A 26,333-nucleotide genomic window follows, 5' to 3' on the forward strand; every position below is an offset into this window, starting at 1 on the left:
CAACAGAACTCATCTTTTTTTTTATTTTATTTTTCTGTGAAATTGACGAAATTGTGAAGTTTGAATTTTTTTTTTTTGAAGGTTGAAGTTTGAAAGTTCCTCACTGGTGCAAACAGACTGAAGCATTTTGGAATTGCTGAATCCTAGAGTCTGGCTGCCTTCAACAATTAGTTCATCTCCTCTTTATTTACAAACTGCTACTACCTCTACGTTCTGCTAATCATATGTTATCCACTACAAGATTGTAATTATTTGATAGTTATCTGATTTGTTTTATTTATTGTTTAAACCAAATATTTTGTCTGTGACAGAAAGAAATGGAGCATAACCGATCAAATTCTAGTTCATGATAGGCCATAATGCCAAGTTGCCAACTGGCTACATCCTTCATCCTTAAGGCTTAAGGTGACGCATCATCTAGGTCAAGATTCAAGTCATGAACCATTTGTACAACATGCTGCATTTGGTATTCAAAGGGTATCCAGGCATACCAGCAAGAAGATTGTAACAGTGAACCGTGAAAAGAGAGAAGTTACAAGTCCTGAATGCAATGCAAGTAGATCCAGATAAGAGCTTTCCATTTGATTTCTAGACAGAATTGATGTATAACAAAATTGATTTCCATGCCTTTGATTGGGAATTGTTGGCTTCATGCCTGTCTGAATGTTTTGGACATCAGTGAAGAGTAACCAAGGAGTAAAATTTTCCTGCTATAAATATAAGTGAAAAATAACAATACAACATTGAAAAATCTAAGCCGGTAAATATTCCATGTAAATCGGTCTGGCCACTAGAGTAGGGAACTTCAGCTGCACACTGCTTCCACAGCAAGTTTCTTTGTCAAGCTGGAGCACAGATCTTTATTGAAGTTCTCTTCTGATAATGCTACCTCACAACCATTTTTGTTTAGACAGATCTGCAACAGAAATCAAATAAATTTAGCAATTGTAGAGAGACATGCCAAGTCACCAATACCTAAAATCCTGACAAATATTCCAGTTACAGATATGCACAAGGCAGAGTCAAGCTCACAATTCAATTGGATAGCCTATATGATATTTATGTGCTTGGAGATTTGATCCTAGTTTCAAACAAGAAAAAAAAAAGGAAATAAAATATGACAGATAAGAGTTGAATGCTTAGGATTTTGTTTAACCTAACAGTCCTGGTATGCCATTCTATTGGTATCTTGCATGCTCAAACCCAACTGCCAATATTACAAGTATGGGTTGGCCAATCATAAGCATATACTGCAAGAAATTTACTAGTAGAACCACATTATTTATGAACCAATAGATGTTAACATCATAGATTTCGAATCATTGGATTTAGGTATGAATAGTATGACTGTTTCTAACCAAGACGATGAAATGAAAGATGATCAACTTAATGCAATGGCTGTTCCAGTGTGCTATATTCTTTACCTTTTCTATAACAGAAGTGGAATTAGGATCATGACAGTCCCCCTTGCTGTAGGATCCACATTTTCCACTAGGACTTCCAAAGCTTGCAAACTTTACACTGGAAATGACAGTGTTGGAGGGACATTTCAGATGGACTGTGGGTTTGCCTTTGCTACCATTGGTGCCCTTATGCCAAGATTCAGGATCAACAGTGGGAAAATCTTCTGAAATGACAGCACAGACACCTGTCACTCGTCGTCTTGAGAATTTAATCTCAGTTGGATTTCCACCTTTCTCCTCAAGGATCACCAGAATATTTCCTGATGGCCGAAACCAAGATCGTGGAACATGGTACCTGTTCCAGACAAAGAAATTCCCAGGAATATTCAGTCATAAACACACAACAAACACTCACCATATACTGAACTTGAAGTGTAAACTTTAATTCAGCTAATTGGTTTACCATCTTTGAGTTGGTTCTCCACAGCCAGTGTCACATTTGTCTGGGAAAAATTTGCCTCTATAATTGCATTCAGATGGACACTCATCATATACTGAACTTGCCCTAGGCCAGTATCTTCCAATTGGTTCACCATTCAGCCAAGCTTGGCCTTTCCCCATAGATAACATATCCAGCCCAATAGGATCATCTCCAGGTGGAGTATCAACAATTGCCTGCAAAATTTAAACAAATAGTAGTTTTTCAAGGCAATCTGGTAGGATTTTTTTCCCTTCATCAAGAAAGTATTGACCAATCAAAATGTACACATGCAACAGGCAAGCGATCGCCAAATCATGCAGTGCTATATTTGCTTTTGCTACTTGGCAGTTCAAACACAACATTATGAATTAAAGTGCTACAAGAAACAGCTTGGAATATATCTAGCTTGACAGAATGTCACAGTTCTAAAGGATAAACAACCTGATTTGCCACATTTCATCAGTTCTAGGGCTTTACTGCATATTGGTTGGATATGTAAATTTGGCATCAGAGCCTGCCCCTACATATGGGGTTTGAATAATGGAAAAGGGCTATGTGGAAGCAGTGTTTTAAAAAGTTAACAAGGCTTAGATCTTGAGGTTCATGCTTGGAAGTATAAGGAACATTCGTCACAACTTAAGATGCCTTGTGTGTGTTTTTAATGTGTATCTATTTCTGGTTTTTTACTAATAATCTTACAGTTCTTTTTTATATGATAGCTATTCATGTATATGTTCCTCCCATATAAAATATGCTCTTATTGTGCATGTTTTTACACTATCTCTTTTTATTTTGATGTTTTTCTTTTAAAAAATAACTCATTAGGCTTGAGCTTTTGCCTCAAGGCTTATAACTGATTCATCTAAAGGTGTTGGTGCCTTGCTTCGAATTTGTGTTTATATTGCCTGGGAGAAGGGCTACTTGGAGTAGAGTGAAAGCTGTCATGATAAGGGCTACCTGCTAGATCGAGAGCTATCCAGAGAGAGACACCAAGATGTCAACTGTGGAGCAAGTGGCGGTATGTACAGCGCTAAAGGTTAAATGGCCCGATTTTCTGTGTTTCATTGGTCCTAAGGATTTTGGCATATTGGTTGGATACGTGACAAAGAAAGCAAGAGAGCTTTTGTACTTAAGTCTAACTTCTTGATGAGCATAAAACTCTGTTTTTTTTCCATTCATTTGCTATTTATCTTGAATTTGATATCTTTTACCTACAAACAAAGACATTGACATAGTCAAACACTGAAAGTGTAACTTGGCAACTTCTGGAAACCCAAAAAACAAAACAAAACAGAAAGAAATATGTCCTCATGGTACATTCCGTATATTATCTTTTGCCTACAAACAAGGTTGCTAACATAGTTTAGTTCACCTAAGCATGAAAAATTATATGAATGTTTAGAAAATGTTGAAAACAATAACTTGTGTATGCGATGCAGTGACTTAGAAGGGCAGATTTCAGATAATGAAGTTTCAAGTTACATCAACTTTAATCCTCTTTGATGAATTGGCATAATTACTTAAAGAAGTGTTATAACATACCTTGTACCATGTTAGAGGCTGATTCTTTGGTGGATCTGAAGTTGAAACCCATTTCACATTATTCAAGCCATTAGGATTGTAAATGTTTAAGTGCTCTCCCTCCAGTCCAATCTGGGTAAAGAAAGTAAAGAAAAAAGAAAGACAAAAAGGAAGATACACTTTCAGATCTTTGCCATGATGCTTCACACTAATGAGGTTCTTACATGCAAGAGAAAAGATGAGGGATTTGACAAACTCTGACACCATCGAGTTACCTACTATGGGGATAATTAGTAATTCAAAGGGGCTTGGTATGCCAAAGAATAAAATGACAATTCAGCATAAAAGTAGAGGGGAAAATAATTTTATAGCATGCCATAAGCCAGGCATATACATTACTGATCTTGAAAATAAACATCTATAAACATTTAGAGAAAACATTTTTATAAAAACACTTTGTAAATACCAATATCCTTGTTACTCCACAGTACATACAAAGACTGAAGAGCAATGACAGAGATAAAACTAGGTTTATGAAAAAAATATCATGTTCTACTTATGTAATAGAAATTCAACCCATTATGCCTATAGATGATTAAAATTTCTAAGTATCAGCCAAAAATTCATGACAAAATAAATTCTGTGGGATTGAGTAATAAAATTACCTTATAGATCCAAGAATTTGAAGACAAGTCAATGGTTCCATTGTTAAACCCCTCTATCATGACATTGGTTAGTCCAGCTCCCACCCATTCATAAAATGGTCCTGCATTCTTAAAGAAACAAGAAAAAGATAGGGAAGGGTCAACAAAAGCAACTAAATAGGTGGAGAAAGTTAGGAACTATTATTTGTTGAGAAGTTCATTTCTATATTGAATTCTGACAGTCAAAACTGATTATTTTCCAAACTCAAAAACATATTGCTTCAATGAGAAGAACTTCAAGAACACTACCAATCTTAACCTGTTGAACCTAATTTCAGCTGGTATTTCAGATTTCCTAATTTATGCTGTAAGCGCCCATAATTTACAATAGATATGACACTGAACAGAATGGAATGGTGAAACAGGATTTTCATGTATCCAACCCCATATAGATAGGACAAGGCTTAGATGATGAAAATGATGATTTCATAATTTTTACTAAGGTACTTACAAATTTGTGAAAATCTTTATATGTGGACCAACAACCATTAGTTTACAGAAGATGTTGCTCTTTTGCTAATTGTTTGAAAACCTCTGATATTTCTTATGGTGTCTAAATTGCTTCAAGGAACACCCTCGCATTGAAATTATGTTCTGAACAATCATTGGGAACTAACTAAAGACGACTGTTATTCCCTACACCTAAATCCTCAGGCATATTACCAATATGAACCAAGGGATTCCTACTAGGAGCATGAACTAAATGAAGATACCTAAAACCAGTATGATAAGGCCTATTCTTTAGCAAGGCATTGAGACTTAGAAGTTGTGTTTATAAACTTGGAAACTCAAAGTACTAAGTAAGCTGCTGAATTGGGTAGGATCAGCAGATTGATGATTAACTTGAAACTTATTAGTTATTACAGAAACAATAAAAAATTAAAAAGATAAAGAGTTAATATAGGAAAATACAAGAAAATTCAGAAAATATGGATACATTATTCAGAAAGAAATTATTAAAATATCTGTTATTCTTTTGTACCAAGCAACTAAGTGGAAAAATAAATATCTTGCTCATTATACTGAAATTCATTACTTAATTATTATGTTTCCTATATATGTGTCCCCAGACCCCTTTAGGGGAGTTATGAAGCTTGATTTTGATGGATGCTCCTTGAGGAATCAGGCACCTTTGGGAAACAGACCTTTTAGGAATGTGGTTGGTGAGATTCTTTGGGTTTATTCAGGTCCCATTGATCTAAGGATTTGGTCCATGTAGGGCCTTATATTGATGGACTCTATTAATTCAGAACATGTTGAGGTAGAAGGTGACTCTAAGGTGGTCATTTTCTAGTTTATAACAACAGTTAGGAGAGAGATATGTCTTTAAAGGTAAATATCTTATTCAGATGGATCCAGAAGTTCTTTGCAGCCAACTGTTTGGCTGATAGCTTGGCTAGAGCCTAGAGGTGGTCTGGACCAATCTGAATTCTATTAGGAGATTCTTTATTAGTCAGATTCCAGTTTGCAAGAATCTACTGCTTAGTGCAAGGGTAAAGTCTCAGGATGACAAGTGTAACAGCTTGGATTCAAGTCTTAGAGCACTCACTTTGTGCAAAAATGCCAAAGGTTAGGTCTGTATCCAGTTCAAGTATTAGAGTAGCCACTTTGGGTAATGGCCCTTTAGTTCTTTTTGGTTTACCTCCTCTTGCATGGGGTTCCTTGGTCTTGGATTGCCTCTATGGTGGGCTAGGTAATTGTATTCTACTTTGTATGGTTAATGAAGTTTGCTTATATTCCTAACAAGGTAAATTAACTTTATACTAGGTATGACAATCAGAAAACTACTTGCAGGTATAGTCCATGTGCAGTGAGAAGATACGCAGAGGGACTCTCAGATAAAGATCTCCAAAAGCAAATACAATAATTATCTTCTCTCACAAAGTGAAAATCAAAATTAGAATGGGAGTGATGCACCTTTGATTGAAAAGGAAACATTAAAAGATAAATAAATAGTTAAATGGATTAATGGAAACATTAAATGGCTTCTAGTAACTCTAATTTGATTTTCTCAGCCAATTTTGTACAATCTTATGGATCTAAGATTAATAGTTAATAGAAACAATCTGAAGCACTATTAATTTTCTTTTGAAAAATAAATAAATGGATGGAATTTGATCAATGGGAGTTAAAAGATTTGGGTGGCCAAAAAGCATAAAATTTTTCTGTAACAGCATTGCTTTGACAAGCTCCTTGAATTAGAAGTGACAGATCCAACTTTATATATGTGATATGCCTAAATCCTCTTATTAGTAATGAGAGAACAAAATGAAATACCACCTGAAGGTTACTTGTGGTTGAAAAGTAATTATACATGTTCAGTGTTAGTCTTTTGCATTAACATGAAGCAATGGTTGCAAAATTGCAAGAGACCTTTATAAAACATAAAACGACTCTTAAATAGAAAAAAAGTGCAATGGCTTACTTGCAACCCAACAGTCATGCTTAGAAGAGCAATTTCATTATTCCCTGCCTTGAGGGAAACTGGGCTTTCTAATTTGAAAGTTGAATTAGCACCATTTCCAGATGCACTAGCTGTATATATGGATAGACATAAACTTGTAAATTCAACTATAGGAGCTCATTCATACAAATTACATATTTGACAAAAATAACTTATATTTAATGCGTTCACATTTACAAGCAAACATAAACTTTACAAAATATGAACACAAAAGATAAATTGAACAATAATAAAAACATATTCTTTTAGCAAACAAAGCACTAGGTATAAAATAAATGACAAACAAGCAAAACTGCTGATGCTAATATGAAGAACTAGATGACGAAAGTACATGGTTTATTTGTAGTTTATGTATTTGATGTACCATATTACTGTGGACCTGTATCTTTGAATTGTTTGTATTTCTGCCCAAACATTATGTAATTTTGCATACATTTGATGTTAATACAAAATTGATCCTTGGAGCAGGGATCAATACCTTTGACTGGCTGCTACTTATAACTTTATATGTCAAATATTCAGATATTTGATGTACTCTATCACAAGAGGACAGTAAGCATTAGCATACTTCCATTTAACATATCAGAACAGGTCACATTTAATGCATGATAAATGGAACTAAATTTTACATTTGATGTAATGTTGCTCTAATATTCAGATACTTCAGAGTAATTGTACAAGTACATTAAGTGATCCCATGTTTGACAGCAGGGTAATGGGTTCATTTCATTGAATCAATGTTTGGTTGGTTCTTAGGTTATAGTCCTTTTAGATGTATGTTTATTTCTTTCAGTTTACCTTATACAGTTGTCATATGTAGTACATTTATATAGCTAGAAGCACTTTTAGGGCTGTCCTTGGACTCCGAGGGTCCGAGACCTGATTTGACTCTGAATCCAATTATCCTGGATTTGGATGTTAGAACTTTCATCCAATTAGTAATTGGATCAGATACGGATTTAATCCCATCTGATCTGATTAAAATTCAAGTCCAATATAAAGTCATTACTTTATGTACATAGTAGAGGTGTAAATCGGGCCGGGCTGGTCTACGGGCTGGGTTGTGGCACGACACAATTATAGGGTTGTGCCGGGCTTCGGGTTTCAGGTTGGCAGGATGGCACGGCCTGCACTATCGTGCCATGCTGCCCGTGGCCCACAGGCCTGCCCGAAAAACTAGCTGTTGGAGACCCCCCAATGGCTAGTTTCAACTTTTTTGGGTTTTTTATAGAAATACCCCCCAACAGCTATAAACACCTATATAGGTGGTATTTATGTATTTTGTCTTTGGGAGGGAGATAAAATGACAATAATGACCCCCAACAACTATATTAACAACTAGTTTAGGGGGGTATTTAGGTAAAGTGATAAATGACTTTATAATAACCAAAATACCCCTCCCAACAACTAAAAAATAGCTAGTTTTTAGGGTATTTTGGAGAATTAATTTATTTTTAATTCCTATAAATAGCCTTATCCTCCACTGTCCTCATCACACAAATTCTCATACTCTCTTATACTCTCTCAAATCTTAATCTCTTCTCATACATCATACTCTCTCTACTCTTCAATTCTCAACTTGATTCAAGTTTCAACAAGGCTTGGTCGGGTATCTCAAGTTAGCAATTTGGGAGACTTAGAGGCTTCAGCCGTTGAAATCAAGTTGAAATTCCGAATCGGAAATTTGGGCAAGTGCAATTAAATTAATTTTTATTTTTTTATAACTAAAAAAAATGGACATCTCCTCTTCACGCTCTCGACACCAATTCCCCAACATGGTCAATGTCGACGATGTCAATATTGAGTTGCAATATGATAGTGTTAGCGTCGATATGGATGCTGCTGATATTGCTAACATTCCCACTCCTAGTACTGCTACTAGAGGTAGGGGAAAGAAAAAGGAGAACACTAGGTTGATCCCGGTTTGGACATTATTTAAAATAGAGGGGGTTGAGGGGAAGGAAAACTGGGAAAGAGAGTTGTTTGTCAAAAATGTAAGAGCGACTTTAGCTACTATAGTAGTGATGGTACTAGCCACTTGGGCAGACACTTGAGATGCCATATGATGAAAGAAAAAGAAGGGAAAGAAAAATCACAAGCACAAATAGGAAGTGAGATTTTTGGTACTTTTACATATTCCCAAGAAAAAATGAGGCAAGAATTAGCAAAATATATTGTGCATGCTGAACATCCATTTTTATTACCTGAAGATACTAAACTTGAAAAATTTTTACGTAGATCTGTAAATCCACAATTTAAATAAGTTTCTAGAAGTACTATTAGAATAGATGCTTTAAAATTTTTTTATTCATATAAACAAAATTTAATTTCTATGTTATCAAATCTTAATTCTAAAATTGCAATTACCTTTGATATTTGGAAATCTAGATTTAACATAAGTAATATTTGTGTTACCGGTCATTTTATTGATGAAAAATGGATTTTACATAAAAGAATTTTAAGTTTTACTAGGCTTGAATGGCCACATACTGGCCCAATTATTGCTACAAGTATTTTAAATACTTTACATATTTATGGAATTGCAAATAATTTTTTTTCTATTAGTTTTTATAATTCTAGTAATAATGATTCGGCAATAAATATTTTAAAATCTCAATTAAAACCATGTTTAAATGGTAAGTTATTGCATATTAGATGTGCATGTCACATCCTAAATTTATGTATTCAAGATGCTTTAAATATTACTTTTCATCATATTTCTAAAGTTAGAAATTGTATAATATATATTAAAAGTTCTGGAGCAAGAAAACAATAATTGAAATATTTATGTCAAATTTGTGGTTTAAAATATGAACATTTTGTATTAGATGTTCAACATAGATGGAATTCTACATATTCTATGTTAGAAAGTTGTATTGGTTACAAACAAATTCTTAGTGATTTTTATAATGCAAAAATGCCACATGATCCTATACTTGAGGAAGATTGGGAAATGACAATTTGTATAAAAGATTTTTTACAATTTTTTTTATGATGCAACTAATGAATTTTTTGGTGTTTATTATTCAACTAGTTGTCATTTAGTTAATCAATTATTTATAATTAGTGAATGTTTTGCAAAATATAGGAAAAATCAACAATTTAGAAGTATTATTGAAATAATGGAAAATAAATTTAAAAAATATTGGGAGAAAATTTCTCCACTTTATTGCTTAGCTGTAATATTAGACCCTAGGATTAGGAAAGATGGTTTAGAAATTTTACTTGAATCATATTGTGAAAATATGCATATTGAAATTGGAAATAAAATAGAAGAAGTTAATAGTTTATTATTTGAAATGTATAGTTTATATGAATCTCAAGTGGTAGGGCATAGGAAATCTTGTATAGGTGTAAGTCCACTTCTAGCTAGTTCCAGTAGTGGAATAGACAAAATTCAATCTCTATTACATAAGAGGCAGAAATCTAATACTAGTTCATCAGCAAGTTCATTTACTGAACTTAATTTTTATTTACAAGCAAGTATTTCTACTTTAACTGATTTCCAGAACAAGGGATGGGATAATTTTGATATTTTAGCCTAGTGGAGAGGATATGAAAAAAAACTATCCAGTCCTGGCCACCATGGCACATGATCTACTAATCCCTTCGGTGTCTACAGTTCCATCGAAGTCTTGTTTTAGTGCAGGTACTAGTGTGTTGGACAAAAAGAGAAGCTGTATGAATGATGAAAGTTTAGAGATGTGCATCTGCCTTAAAGATTGGTTGGATGTTGAGGATAGATCACAAGACAAAGGAGGGAATGACATTACACCTAATGTTTCACCTGAAGCAAATGATGAAGATGCAGGTGGAGGTGGAACTTGAAGAAAAATAATGAATTCAATATTTTTTTTGTATACTCAATATTTCACTATTTCAATTATTGCATTTTTTTTCAATTTTATTTAAATTAGTTGTTATTTTTCAACAGTGTAATTTTTTCTTTTCAATTTATAATTGTATTATTTTTTATATTCTATTCCATTTTCTATATTTCATTCATCCATTATCCATTGACTATTGTATTGTTCAAATTCAAGAAATAAAATTCCTATTTTTTCCAATTTGTTGTCCATTTTGTATTTTGTTAAGTATCTAAGTATTTTTTAATTTCTTTGCTAGATTTTTTATTTTTCCAATTTGTTCCCAAAGCTCAAAGGAATTATTGAATTAAGGAAAGTAAAGTATTTTAGAAAAAACAATAAAAAATGTAAAAAAAAAACAGTTTGGCCCAGTTCGGGTCAGGCTTCATAGGCTAGGCCCACGACACAGCCCGGCATGGGCCCGTACAGGCTTGGGCCGACTCCCTGAAGTATCCTAGGGGAGGGAAGCAAGGTCCAGTGCGGCCCACGGGTAGGCACAGCCTAGCCCGCACTTTGCACGGGCCGCACGCGGGCCATGCCGTGCCGGCCCAGCACGACCCGTTTGACACCTCTATACATATGGAGTATTTATATATATTTAAGTTTAATATTTTCTATTTAAGTATTTATATACATTTATTATACATACATAAGTAAAAAATAATTATTTTTTTTTTAACTTTTTAAACCTTTTGGCCATTTTAAACACAATAAAATGGTTGTAGATTAAATCCGAATCCGATCCAAAATCCGACATGATAATCAGATGCATATGCAGATCTGGAGGTTTCTTAATTGGATGTGGATGTGGATGCAACTAGATCTGACCGGTTTACAGCCCTAACCACTATTAGCAAAGGAGGTCATTTCTTTAGGGCTGCTTGCCTGAGGTAAGTAGAAATAACTATCTTCTTTGTATGAAATGATACGAGTAAGTTGTATTTGCACTACCAATAAAAAAGTAATTATATTACACTCTAGGTTATTATAGAATAGAGGCTAGGAAGGAACTCTTAAGTGCTGGTAGGAAGGATGAGAGAGGACTATGTCCTTTGTCTAGAGTCATTGTATTAGAGAGGATGGATCATTGGTGGGTGTGGGGGGAACTGGGGAGATTGGACACCACTTCTAGCCAAAAAGCTAAAGCTATTAGCAAGGTTCAAAATTTTGATATAGTGTTGGGCATATTGTATCGTATTGGGAGCTCTCTCATACCCCAAATAAGGGGTGTTTCAGACTTTAACCACTTTCAGGGGGTAGGCCTGCCTAAAGCCAACCCCCTGAAGCAATTTTGAAAAAAAACTAAGAAATAGTTAAGTATCGAAACACCTAATAATCCTGTTGGTGCGTATCAAGTGTATCAATACTTAAAACCATTGTTATTAGGTTGTAGGCCATCTTGAATATAAGTCCCTTGCCTCTCTTATCCCTTTCAAATGTGGGAGACCATCTGCTCACACGTGAATCCCAACATACGTGTGAGGCCCTTGTCGTCCACATCAACCCCACCCCCCACCCCCCCAAATGGAAAATGTTAACACAACAAGACAAGAGTGGGGTGTCTCAGGGATCAGACCTCCTAGATTAGAGGTTTTATTTTCTACTAATCCCTCTTCTTTTTCTTTCCTTTTCTTTTTTTTTTTCCTTTAAGTAATGAAACCTATTATCAAGAAAAAAAATTGATGCATGTCTACCATATGCTCTTGTAACAATAACTAGAGAACAAATAGGAGAAGCTTTTGTTATAAAAAATTCTGGTACTCTTCTTCCCTCATATCACCTACCATGGCTAGAAGAATGATAGCCCAAAGAGTACTGATTTTTTTTTAATCTTCTTAAGTTTGATTTTCCGAGAGTTCCATTTCAAGCCTTGGAAAAAATTAGAAGTGAACCCCAAATATCTCCAAGAAAGAGCCCATAACTCCATATTGAATTTGCAATGCATGCAAAAACGGCTAGTGTTTTGGGAAGTTCTTAGACATAGGGTGCAATTAAAGTTTTAGTATTGGAGAAAAATAATGGCTAAAAGAGAAAAGGAAACCACAGCTCAGCTAAGGCTTGTTGCTTAATATATTGTCTTTTGCAGGAAATGTTGTCCTGAGGATACAATCTCTTCGCACTGTGTATTGACCAAGGCTACACTCCTTGGGTTTTCATTTGAACAGTGCCAGAGTGCCCACATAAGACTGACAGAGTACTTAAATTAATAGAAAACAGATCATAAGGTTTCCAATGCAAAAGACAAAAAAAATTCATGGATATGTTGAGATTAAAGGAAGTATGACACTTAAAAGACCACTGAGGAGACCTGCAATTTCCAAGTTTCTTCTTCTGTACGAAGGTGAAGGGAGAGGATAGAAATTAACAGATTATGAGCAAACATCATTATATGGTATAAGATAATGTTTATGATGTTTTAACTTGTCAATTACAACGCTTAAGGAAAAAAAACAAAAAAAAAAAGACACCGCTTCTTGACTTTGTTTTCATTTTCTACTTGAATTTGAAACTGATAAAGATATCCTTAGATGAATGGTTGGAATTCAACACCATCTTCTAGATTCATAGCTGAAACTATAATTACTCTGATACTTATGGCATTCCTAAAACTAGAAGAACCTGATATTGTTGACTTTGTTCTTCTTTGGTACTAATATCATCTGTGTTTCCATTTAAACCATAACAAGAAAGTAGGTCTAGACTGATAAAAAATAAAATATAACAAATAAAAGTAGGTCCAGAGCTAGGAGACGAAATAGATAAGGATTTCAATAATATAAATAAATAAGTGTGTTATACAAGTATGCATTTTATTAAATGAACCAGGAAACAGTCTGAAACCATGTTTTATCATCAAGAATTTGGTTGTTCAACCACATGCCCAAATCAAATAATCAGATTATATACTCATCAACAGAAATTTCATAATGCTTTTGAGTTCTGATTTCAGAAATAAACAATAAATTTATCGCATTAGGATAAAGAAACACATTTTCTTGATAATATGGCCTATGTACTTAGTGCAGCTACTGGGAAGATGCCAAAGGTACAAAAGACGTATGCCATTTACTATGACTGTACACTTCTCAGCAATAACAAGTAACAACTACCAAGTGCAGGAATTTAAATAGGAAAATAATGCACAGAATGAACAAAGAACAAAGTATGCTATAGTTTGGAGAAAGATGATTGAGTAAAACATTTGAATAATCGCACAAGGAGAGATACAGAAGAAAAAGTACTGGCAAGGAGATTAGAAGAAAAGAGTACTGCATAAATACAAAATTAGAAGAAACAGATGATAACCTTGAAGTTCCTGATTCACAAAAGCAAGGAGAGCATGGCCCTTTGATGCAACTAAAAGAATAGGCTGTTTTCCATTTCTCAAGAACTCCTCATTTTCATCAACATGCAAACTGCCATGGCAAATACATATTTTAGAAAGAAACTGCAGCTTTAATTCTATTTAAAACTTATTAGATGTTCATCCAGAAGATGGAATCTAAAAGGGCCATTACACATGCAGATGGAACCTCTGGTTAGATAATTTCCAAATTATAATACCTAAGGTGACAATGAGTAGTTTGAGTTGGTAAATGTGCAACTTGAACTGGCACAAATTAAAAAACAAGTAGATTTAAGCTTCCATGAACCTAAAAGAGAAAAAAGGGTGGGTCTGGAAAGTTGTCAAGGTGAAAACATTTAAGTAATTCACATATGAATCAGAATTAGAAACATTAAAATCGTATGAAATCTAAATACATTCAGGAAAAGCCAACATGATAACTGGAGAAATTACGCAGGTTGGGTTCAAGGTTGGTTTCCATATATTATATTTTATTGTTACATCAGCTTCAACTTCCAGGTTGATTTTGATAACTATTTTACAAAATAATGGAGCAGAGCCTCTGATGTGTGCTCTATGTTGGTTCTCAAGAAAATGTTTAGACAGGTAAAATCCTAGTTTATGATATTAAACAGGTTACTAGCAGTCGAAGAACAAATGGTAGAAATTAATTCTAGGTACAGATGGTGGGCAGTCATACAATTTGTAAAACATCCTGACAATATGATGCACTTTATTTTTCCTTATTAGAGTCATGGTCCTAATTAGTATTACATTCTGTATCATAAAATTCGTGCACACTCCAATTCCAGCATTAATTCAGTGTCTTTTACAGATGAAACATGCTTTAACCAATTTTCCACCGTGACACTAACCTTGTTGTATACCAAAGGTAGTCAGTAGTATCTTTTGTGGTATTTATGTGATCTACAAAGCCATTTTTAACAAAGTCAGCTGCTCCCCATATCCCTGTCTTCTCTACAAATATGTCCCAATGCAAATTGTTTGAGCCTTTATCTGCTGATGTCACCATTGGCTGAAGATCCTCTGGTATCATTTCAACAACAGAAGTTTGGGAACCAACCTGTTGAAACATTTAATTTTAATTTAAAGCGAGATAATATATGTTTTCAGAAATTAGAAGACATGCAGAAAATGTGCATAACACTCTTATTACCACTGCTTCGTGAAATATTTTTTCATGATGTAAACAAAAGCACATCATAATATGTTACTTGATGGAAATTACAAAATACAAAGAATCAAGAAAATAGTTGACTGTCCTGGATGCTTATGATCTATTCAGAAAATGATGTGTAAGAATGAAGGTTAATTTCCAAAGGCTTCTTTTTCTATGAAGTCCTTTGGTTTGTTAGGCCATTTTACTGAACATTCTGCAAATTGATGTTATAGGGAATACAAGATTAGCACATCAAATAGTGTAACCTTCTTTAATAATGTAATGATTATAGCATAATGAAAACCATTTTCAGGAATAACTTATGGAGGCACATCAAGAAATGGAAGCTGAAAAGATACCTTTGCAGTGTTGAACACCTCATTCTTGCAATCTGGCAAGATGCTAACAGACCAAGCAGGCAGGTAATATGATGCATTTCGGAAAACTACTATTTTGTCATGTTCTTCATCCATGTTAGCAAGGAAAGCAGCACATTCTCCTGAAGGGTCAGCATAAACATCGGCCTTCAAAGAATGAAAATTTGGTTAAAATTTTTATTTATAAAGTAGCAAAAATTTAAGAAACAGTTGCAAGATGAAAATATTAAGGCACCCTTAATGCTGGTAAATTTTGAAATTACTACGGAAACCATACTAATACAGCAACCAACAATGCAGAATGAAACCAGTAGGAGATACATGAAACTGAAGATCCAATATATACCTAACATGGAGATATGATGAAGCAAGAATGCAAGACAATAAAGTGATACATGTTCATAATTGATGCAGGGGGATCTCCTACCAAACTCAAGGTCCCATAAGCATCAAGATAAAGATATGAACATACCCTGAGAAGCACAAAGATTGTTTTCACTGTTCTGTTTTGTTTATGTAATTGATTTATTGATATTTTAATAGCCTTCTATGAGATGGCCAGATGGTGGTTATAGAACTCATATAGATTTTTTTTTTGATAAATTAGAGCTCATATAGATTTCATATGTTCCTTTTATGGCCAGAAATATTTGTCATTAAGAACTGTTGAATGTTATTTCGTTTAAAAGTCTAGAGTTATTAAATTTAGAAAAGTAACCTAAGGTCACATATATCCAATGCTTGGGAGAGTTAATGAGCAAATTGCTTCAAGAGTATCCAGAAAATTGTAGTACTATATAAAAACTGTACAAGACTAGTAATCTAGGGCCTCTCTTTACAAGAAGCAAAATAAAATAAAGTATACAATCATTAACAGTAATGCTTCCCTCCAAGTGGTTTATAAATAAGCATTCTCAACCAAAATCAGATTCAGTGAAATGAGAAAATATTTTCTTGATAAGATATCAGACCAATGAAAAGACTTCATATCTTATGGGGATTGCGTTCTAAACCTTCAAATCTAGATCAAATTTACATAATTTCTTGGATAATTTTATTCAGAAGTGTTGGTTTTCTTTCCTTTCCTTTTTTCCTCTTTTTTGTGTTTTGTTTGGGTGAGAGTACTCCAAGTGAGCATTCAGATTCTGTTTTCTTTAATATTGTTGCTTTTCATTCTGCATAAAGTCATGGTACCAGATGTATCAAGTTTGACATACATCCTCCTACTTAACATTAATAACATCTTTATTACTTACTTTCTTTGAGAAGAAATTACTTATGCACATACTTCAATTATGTGGAATTCCTAGATTATTCTCTCCTGAGTGTTGAAACAAAAAATTACTAGTCAACTCTCATTTTGTTGAAGCAAAAAAATTATTGCAGTCTCAAACTTCAGGCATTAGAAATTTAGAATATAGAGAAAAGTATCATCTAATGATTCAATAAAAAAAGAAAATATGTTATAACAAGTTAACAACTAAAGACAACACATGATATTAAAACAATATATACTAATAAAAATTTAAGAAAAATAGACAATGAAATGAAATCATGGGTAACATCCACCCATTGTATAATATTTAGGTTTCAATATGCCAATGCTTGATTGGACATATTGTTTGATATCCTAGCACATACCAAGGTCACGAGTTTGAAAGGAAGGACAGATACCTCTTGTAATGGACCTAGAGGCAAAAGGGTTGGTTCATTATGGAGTAGTGCATGCTCACACAACTTAATCGCTTTATGGAGTTCCTTCAAGTGTCCCCATTTTGGAAGTCTTGCTAAACCTGAAACTCATTCAATATGTACCTATTAAGATTACACAATCATATTACAGATTAAGAACTTAACAACTTATTTGTAGAATGAGAAATGCAGATAACCTACCATATTCATCAATTGGTGCATCATAATCATAGCTTGTGGTAATGAATGGTCCACCTGACGTCCGACCAAAATTTGTTCCACCATGATACTGAGCCACAGGAAGGAGAGATAGGGAAGTTCTTTAATATGTCAGTAACAATGAAACCATTGAATGCAAATAACAAAACTGGTGGTAGAGTTAAAGAATATAAAATAGAATAAAAGGAAACAACACAAAAAAATACCTCCTTTTAGGAATAAATATATGAAAATATATAAAATACCATGTAATAATTTTGTACACTACCGCCTTTCTGGAAAAAACGAGCAACAGCATAAGCAACATCTTCAGGTGGCCTGTGAGGACTTCTTGCCCCAAATGTTTTAAACCTGAAATACCAATAAATATGATCACTTCATGAGATTCAAGAAACTTCATTGAATGCATTGAAAAGGCCAGTCTTTAATTCTATGGTGTCAAACTACTTTGAGTTTTAAATTGAACTCGTTCACCTGGATACTGTCTGAGGAATTCAACAGTTACCCATTCTCCCAATGGCATGTCTATGGATATCTTTTTCTGATAAATAACTTAAATTTTATTAACAAACTTAATGTAACATCTATACAAGCATCCCTTAGAGAGGCACAAGATGCTACCTCTCAAACAATAAAACAAATTACAATTGTGCCCGGAATAAAAAACGATCTATTCACCCCTTGCTTATCCAAAGCATCCGACATCCCATTTGCTAATCTCCTCACCCATTGTATCCTCAAATGCATATTCCTGGTAAGCCATTTAAATCTTTTCATTTCACTCTTGTAGCACCAAACTATGGATTATGGATTCTTTAACCACTCCACCACCACTTTTGAATCCCCTTCAATCACCACATTTGACAAGTTTATCTCACTATCGATCTGCACCCCTTGTATTGCAGCAAGCAGTTCTGCTTTGAGGGAGTCACCCATACTCGCAGGGACAGAAAAGAGTGCTATAAGTTCACCTTCTCCATCTCTCAAGACCCCTCCTATTCCAGAAGGGCCTGGATTACCCTAGTTACACCCATCGCAGTTCAGTTTAATAAAGCCTTCAACTGGTGGTGCCCAAACAACCTCCATTCTGCCTTTCTATTAGAACCTTCAGCAACTACTTCCCAAGTCCTCCAAATATCATCAAAAGAAAACTGGGAGAACAACTCCAAGGTCTTGATCCAATAGATCACCCTAAGGATCACACAGTTCCTCATTTCTTCCTTCTCTCCTTCTTTGAGAAAATTCTTGCATTCCTCACTTGACACATCTCCACATTTATATCTTTTCATCACTTTACATTGAAATGTTACAGAAGGAAATCAATAAAAATCAACTTGGTAAAGGGTTTGTCTTATAGACCATAGGTGGAATTAGAATCAGTACAAGGAACAAGAATCTTAGAAAAGTATTGGTTCAAAGTCATTTGGAACATCATAATGAAATAAACTATACCTTTTTACATTAGAAACTAATGTATATGTCCTCACTTTAGAAGAGAAATATAGTCAATGCTTGTACTTATGCTAGCCCACTTGATCCACCTATCATATGTGTGGGAATAGTATGCACTCCCTGTTATATCCACCAGCTTATATCTTGCCAAGAAATTAATCACTTTTCACTGTGACATCTGTTTATTCTAATCCATATTTTCCCCTTTCCTAATTAATTTGAATGTCTACCTACTGTTTTTGTATATTAAAGTCTTCTTGAGGACGTAAAACACCCAAAGCAGAAAAAAAAAAAAATCTGGTCAAAGAAATCTAGGCATTGGAGAAGATAGCATATGATAACTAGTTAATTCAAGATAAAATAAATGGATGGTGGGGTTAGTATATACTATATAGTTATGTATCACATGCAAAACTTACATACGATGGGGTTAGTGTATACTATATAGTTATGTACATTCACATGCAAAACTTACATAAAGAAGTACAAGGCCAGGTTTATTCCAGGGAGTTAACTAAGAAATAATTCTACAAATTGAAAATGAAACATCAACCATCATCCAAGCCTTGTCCGAACTATATGAGGTTGGCAACATGAATCCTGTTTTGCCATTCCAGTTTGTTTGAAGCCATATCCATTGTTAAACTATGAGCACTTAAAGCATTTCTTACTAATTCAACCCATGTCCTTGTTGGTCTACCACTAGCCCTTCTATGCATGTGACCAAACCATCGTACTCTACTTTTTCTCATTTTATCACCTATTGGAACTACTCCTAGTCCTAGATTCCTTCAGATGACTTCATTTCTGACTCTGTAACCCTTTGGAAATGAAACCTTTATGACATAAAATGAGGCCAAATACAGAGCAAACATAAGTGACTGCCAATGAGATTGCTTTACAACCTCTACATGTAGCTGTCAACAATACCTGACATTATTAGATTTGGCCTTGAATTTCTGATAGAAGCACAGAAGATGATAGAAGCCATGACTGAGTGTTCAAGAAAGGCTTGAATAGAAAAACAGGGACGGTAGATATTAAAAAGACTATTGAAGAATGTATTACTCCTTATAAGGCTTTTCTAGGAAAATCCTGTCAGTGGCAATGGGGGAAAATAGGATCTAGGATATTAATCTACAGGGATATTGTGGTGAAAGAATGGAAATTGCCAGTAGAGGCTTCCTAGAGTTCAACTTTTTATCTTGATCAGGAATTCAGGATAGTTGAGATGACACCAACTGCCAGGGCTATCAAGTGCCAGCTAACATTTCAGTCTTAAACAAGGATGACATCTACATATTTCCAAAACCAGAAAAGGCACAAACCCCACTGAACTCATGTGCATAAATCATTTCTTTGCAATTGTATGAAAATATTATTGACCACAACAAAGAAAGAAATTATAATAAATATTTCTCAAGAAAAATATTTTCATCAATTTCTTCCTATTTTATATGGTGTTTCTTTAACATTTTGACTATTCATCAAGGTGAATAGTATATATAAGCATTTAGTTGGGAAGGAAGAAAACACAAAACTGGAATATTTTAAATAGTATAACAATGAAGAAGGAGAAACTAAAGTCACTTATTTCTTGCTATCCTTTTCCACCCTCATTAATTTATGACTTTGGTTTCATTTACCCTTATTCACTTTTCTCTTTTTGTTCTTTTGTGCTCAACTTGTCAGGAGTTGAAAACATTTCAAGATCTATTCTTTCCTAATCAAAAGAAATAAAATGCAATATATCATATACTTCATGTTGAGATAATCACATGAAATTAAACAAAAGAAGTCTCAATTAAAAACGTGAAAGATAAAATGAACGCTAATATAAAAAAAAAAAAGATAAAGCATTACCATCCAGGCCAATTCTCAGTCCACATTTTTGGTTTGTTGACAGAATTAGGTTTAAACTGGTCGCAGTAAAATGAATTACAGGTATTGATCTGCAAAAGTGAAAAAGCAAGAAAGCAAAATTATGCTCCAAGTTGAATGCTGAGTACTTACCCATAAAAGAACTTGATTTAATTTTACAAGGTGAATTTTATCCATTCGTAAACATGATGAAAATCATGCAGCAGAAGCATATAGGGTCCTACACACATCAAATGCAGTTGGGAACTCCTTTTACAGTGTAAGAATAATAAAATGCTAAAAAATCTTCAACTGCAAAAATGAAGAGGAATTAATATCAGAAACAATGATGCAATGCTAGATATACACCATTGTATCCATAAAATACCTACTGTTATTTATCTTTGAATCAATGATCTTTCCTATTTTTGTATTTAGAAAACTGGTAGTGACATGATTGTATTGTAAAATTCGGTTGATTCGATCATGTCCAGTGAAAGCCATATCACTGTGTTCATGTTGCTACACTTTTTCCACCTTTCAAAGCATTGAAGTTCATTATTAGTTTCCCATATTAGGCAATCCAAACTCATTTCAGTGCACACTTTCTACATTGACTATTTACTAGATATTAGTTCAAGTCTACACCATAGGGAATAAAATAAAAACTAGTAAAATTACCCTTGTAGGCTGTAAGTTGTATTCTCTTTCAATAAAGCTACTTCAAGTCCAGCAGATCCTATTCCCTACCAGGATATTCTCAAAAAGAACATATAAAGGAAAGGCATAATACAGTTTTTAAATGGTTTCTCTAATGTATTCACACCACGTAAGATAAATACTAACAAATGGCTTTTACCGAGAGCGAGAGAGAGAGAGAGAGAGAGAGAGAGAGAAAGAGAGATTCTTGAGCATAAAAAACATAAAATAAAAAAGGTGAAAGTGAAAAACCACTCACCACAGGATCAGGAGCATCATATTGTTGGCACATTATCCAAGGTACACCTATATCTTGAGAAAGAGCCATTCTTGCAGCCCACATAGCATATGGCTTTCCCCCATCTCCATATACCCTTTCAATGTCTCCATATTCATTTTCTACCTACAAAAATTAAAAGTATGGAAAATGTAAGTTCAATTCCTCCACAACATAGAAGTATTAATTCTGACATTTAAATTATGGCCATTTTAAAGCTAAAGTATGGTATTAAAATAAAAAATAGTAAATGTGAAAATAAAATCCCAACACAGATATGTAGCACAGAATAGATTTTAGTTTTTGCTTCTATAAATTTTCCGCATTAAAGTTATAAGATTGTTAGACCTAGTAAACAATGATAGTTCTCAATGAACTCAATTAAATAAAATGCATCAAGTACCAACAACCAAGCCAGAAGATAATATTTAACAGAAATTAATTGTTAAATTCAAACACTAATAAGGTTTCAAACACCACAGAAATGGAATTGAGGAACCAGTCATATAAGTTTCAGAGTTCTCTTGTTTGGGATCAGTTCTCTAGTCAAATGGACTTAAAGCCTTCATTGTTTCAACTTTTTGAACTAAGCCCCTTCCTCCCTTTCCGCAGCAAAAAGAAAGGAGCTCCAGTATGGTTCTGATGGAGTTGATATTAGTCCAGATGAGAGAACTGAACTCTTGATGTGTGGGCATGAATTTAAAAAATAAATAAATAAATAAACTAGTTTACTAGTCTTCATATATAAGCTGCCCCTTGCCTTATTGGCTATGGATTGGAACCAATAGTTAAAAGGAACAAATTCCATTACTGAATCCCTTGATGTACAGAACGGTAAAATTGGATCCCCAAAATGAGCCAGGAAAAGAATGACACATACAACAACAAAATTATTTTCCATGAATCAGCCCTAATTTCCTTTGATGATGATGTAGGACAAGAGGTATCTTTAAAATATTGCACTTCAACTAAATAATGTGAATAATAGACAAGAAAACAACCAAAAGGTTAAGGAATTCAATTGGTTAGAAACCAATTAAACAGCCAGAAGAAATGGGTGTAGAGTCACTGAGAAAGAGACAAGTCATAAAGAATAAATTGTGGAAATGCAGCCCAATATGTAGAAATCATTAATCAACCATCCCCTATGAAGTCCAAAAGATTTTGTTTGACCAACACAGCAGAGCCCAGCACATTTAGAAGAATAACAGAAACCAAGTTCTGCATAGTGTCAGAAATATGCACACCAACTGACAAAAGCAGTCGCACTCAGAATACACAGGACTTTTTGATGTTAGAGAAGGATGTAAAATTGACTAGATTGCAACATTTTTGTCTTTAAGATTCCAAGTATCCATATATAGAATGAAAAATGAAATTGTTAGTTTTTTTTTTCGTTTTTTGCTTCCTTGGGGATAAAGATCAATGCACAAATGACAAAATATTCTAACTTAATTTTATGTAGATAAAGAGTTACACTTGCCTGAGCCAAGATGATAGGACCTCCCTGTGATGCGAAAAGCTTCTCCCTCTTCATCATGTTCACTATAAATGTTGTGAAGTTCTGCATGTGATTCTGAACGACAGATGACTCAATTAATAAAAACGATCAAAACCAACATTTATTATAGGAAAAAACACAGATGTTTATACAGCTTCAAAAGTTAAACACAGATGAACCCTTTAGAGTATTATAAAAGCAGACCAATTTCAATACCTTGAAGGGCTCGCTATCAGTTCGGAAGACTGTGCCAGGCACATAATGCAGCCAAACAGGTACACCACTGAAATGCTCCATTAACTCATCGTCAGGATTATGAACTTCTAAACCACAAATAAATTTTAGTTGCTTCCAAAAATGTATAAAATCAATAACACAAATATGTACACAGGACCAGTTATTAATACAATCATACTTTACCTTCTTTCAAAAAAAAAAAGTATAAATTGATAATGCAAAACATCAAATTTGCAGTCTAAATTCTAAAACAGCTGCTGGCATACCCAAAGTTCCACTCTGCTGCAACAAATGGTCCAATCCTCAATATCAAATACATCCCAGCTCGCTGAACAATCTTCACAAACTTGACCAGATTGTAGCGCTTATCAAAATAATACTACAAGGTTCAGAGTAAAGAAATCTAAGTTCCTCTTGAGCAAAACACAACAAAACAACAAAGAATCAGAGCTGATTCCGAAGTTAGTTGCATCCAATAAAACATCCTCTGATTAACTCACATTGCCTGGAGAAAGCTCATGTCCATTCCAGAACACATAAGTCTCTATTGCATCAGCCCCTCCTTCTTTAGCAGTTTTAACGAGCTCAGGCCACATCTACTTCAACCCACATTTACCATTATCAAGATTATGAATAATATCCAGAAAACTAAAGGAAAATAAGCAAAAACCAAACAAGTAAACGAAATTTCTTCAATTCAGGGCCGAAACGGAGCAAGAAAGGACGAAACTCACTCCAGGAACACTGCGAGGGTAATGAATGGAAGAAGAAATGATGAGCTTTCTCTGGCCATCGAAGATAAGAGAACGACTGTCATACGTAATATTAACGGCTAAAGACAATGCAGAGAAGTAAAAGAAGAGCAAGAACAGAGGAGCCATGGAAATGGAGGTAGAAATGTTCTTTTCCGCCATTGTTGAGCTCAGCTAGAAGCTCATCTGAGCTCAACTACCCTTGAGTCCAAAAGGGTCTAAGAAGCAAAGCAGAAATAATCTGCATTTAATCCAACAAGATCAAATAAACTGGTTTTATAGCAAAAAACAGAGCGCGTTGATGTCAGCAAGACGGCAATGGTCATTACTCTTCAACCAGATTCCTGCTAGAGAGAGAGAGAGATAGTTTAGCAAAAGAAAACAGCTTTCCAGATTAACAGCTTTCCAGATTCAGAGTCAGAGAAGATTTACTTTTGGCTTAAACGAGTTTATGTGATTTGCGAATAGAAAACGACTAATATTTGATGGCGGTTCTACGAGGAAACATGCGTTTCCCCCCGACATCCACCGCGCAACCGATGTGATATCTTGTTTGGGTCCCACATTTCATCAAAAGATTGATATCTTTTTCGCGTTGCCACATGATCTGTATTTGTGGTTTGGGTCCCACCTTAAATGGCCTACGTGATGGATGGCAAGAAGATCAGGGCCCACCACTAACTGTATAAAAAAGGACGTTTGCCAAACAATCTCTGCGTGTTAATACTTTGGTTTATTAGTTATTTTTTATATCTTCAAAGTATCGGTACAAAAACACATGCGCTTTATTAGTTTTTTTTTTTCGAAAGTTGGTTTTTAAATAATTTTTTATATACTTTTTTATTAAAATATAGAAGGATCCCAAAATAGCTGTTTATAAATGTTTCGGGATTCAAAAGATACGACACGATATACTGAAACGAACTATAAATTAAGGCCCGTATGGGAGAGCTGAGATGTTGATTCAGCTTAGTGGTTCAGCACTTCAGCTGTTTTCAACTATTTAAATTTTAAAGAGGCTGAACCAGATAGCCTTTCAGAAGACTGATATAGTCTTGAGATTTTTCACCAAACAAATCTTATAGACCATTCATGTGGGGTCCACATTTGGAAAGCCAGAAACCACTACCTGAAAGCCCTTCCTAAGGCTCCATTTGGAAGGATTACAAATACAAATATGTAAAATACAAAATCTTATGTTTTGTATTATTTTATATGTATTTATATTGTATATATTTGTATTTGTTTTCTTTCTAAACTAAGCCTAATGGACACTTAAAAGTTATATTTAGTGAAAAACCTAGAATGTCCCGATATACTTTCTTTCGGTCATGAAGCAACCTTCGATGGTACTAGTTTTAGTAGTTTCTTCAAAGCAGTTAAGTCAATACAGCTCAGTTAAAACTGAACATTTCCGAACAAGCTCTTACCTCCCGGTTAAACTCATTAAAAAATTATTGATCATCCCATGTGTGGCACATTAAGCTTGTTAAGGCTGCATTTGTCATTTCTTATTTTAAGGATTTATCTTAAATGCATGAATGTTTAACTACAAAAGGAGATAAATCTTTAGTACCAAATGCAGCATAAACCCATTAAAAATCAAAATGAATTTGTACTCCAACTCAGCTTTTAGGTGTTTAGTGAGAACACCATAAAATTCTCAATGCAAAACTAAATTAGGACAAATTTGTATTCACTTTTTGCACTCTTAAGGGTGTATTTGGTTGTAGTGCAAATTTATTTGTACTAGTACAAATGCATGAGAGTGCAAATGTAAAAAATGCAAATTCTTGTTTAATTTTGTTTTGGATTTCACTTTATTCTATTTCACATCTAAATTTACTTCATTTGTACTGCAATTAAACAAAATAAGCCGAAACATGAAACAAAAACAGGTTAAAATATACACTCAAATCATTTGCATTACCATGATTTTGCATCAGTGTAAATTTATTTACATTGCAACCAAACACATCCTAAGGAACTTGCATGTCAACTTTAATAAAAATAAACGCAAATTGCATAAACTTATGAATTTGACTTTTGCCCATAGTAATCCATTTATTTTGTTGGAAACTTTTTTGCTTTGGAAATGTTTACTGTCATAATTGTTTAGGAAGTGGAAGAACCTTGCAGAAAAATAAAGATTTCATCAATGTAAAACTTTTAAGTGCACCAACAAAGCAAAGGGCCACCCTAACTAAATGGGACCCGTCAAACTAGCTCATTGACATAATGGACAACTTTATACCAGTGTTCAAACAATATGGGACCCTCAATCACCCCCACTTCCATACTT

The 26,333-nt window shown here is 34.2% G+C and overlaps 1 protein-coding gene across 5 annotated transcripts; it reads right to left on the reverse strand.

Moving 5' to 3' along the window:
- Positions 1-557: 557 nt before the first annotated feature.
- On the reverse strand, positions 558-24,551 carry BGAL10 (beta-galactosidase 10). Of its 5 annotated transcripts, none has more exons than XM_088889050.1 (20): positions 24,464-24,551; positions 24,014-24,375; positions 23,780-23,875; positions 23,546-23,658; positions 23,259-23,325; positions 23,025-23,117; positions 21,524-21,667; positions 20,569-20,657; positions 17,499-17,604; positions 17,236-17,323; positions 17,017-17,135; positions 15,325-15,489; positions 14,661-14,869; positions 13,746-13,855; positions 6,535-6,644; positions 4,071-4,178; positions 3,427-3,537; positions 1,867-2,078; positions 1,425-1,758; positions 558-916 (listed from the first exon to the last, which is right to left on the reverse strand). In XM_088889050.1, the coding sequence occupies exons 2-20, from the start codon at positions 24,191-24,193 to the stop codon at positions 806-808; spliced, it is 2,565 nt and encodes an 854-aa protein (XP_088745176.1). In that variant the 5' UTR covers positions 24,194-24,375; positions 24,464-24,551; the 3' UTR covers positions 558-805. The 5 variants fall into 5 exon arrangements, with proteins under 5 accessions (XP_088745176.1, XP_088745178.1, XP_010243524.1 ...); XM_088889052.1 differs by having other exon boundaries at positions 21,524-21,663; positions 23,021-23,117; XM_010245222.3 differs by having other exon boundaries at positions 24,014-24,486.
- Between the last annotated feature and the right edge of the window lie 1,782 nt (positions 24,552-26,333).

This window comes from Nelumbo nucifera, chromosome 5 (assembly GCF_055504915.1).
Source record: "Nelumbo nucifera cultivar China Antique chromosome 5, China Antique-T2T, whole genome shotgun sequence".
NCBI lineage: Eukaryota > Viridiplantae > Streptophyta > Magnoliopsida > Proteales > Nelumbonaceae > Nelumbo > Nelumbo nucifera.

Bases quoted from the DNA above. Each gene is read 5' to 3' on its own strand.
- BGAL10 (XM_088889050.1), bottom strand. From the start codon at position 24,193: ATGGCGGAAAAGAACATTTCTACCTCCATTTCCATGGCTCCTCTGTTC. The intron at 23,118-23,258 runs GTATTGAAATTG...TCTGTCGTTCAG, and splicing joins CTGATAGCGAGCCCTTCAAG to AATCACATGCAGAACTTCAC. The intron at 917-1,424 runs GTAAAGAATATA...TTTCTGTTGCAG, and splicing joins CCACTTCTGTTATAGAAAAG to ATCTGTCTAAACAAAAATGG.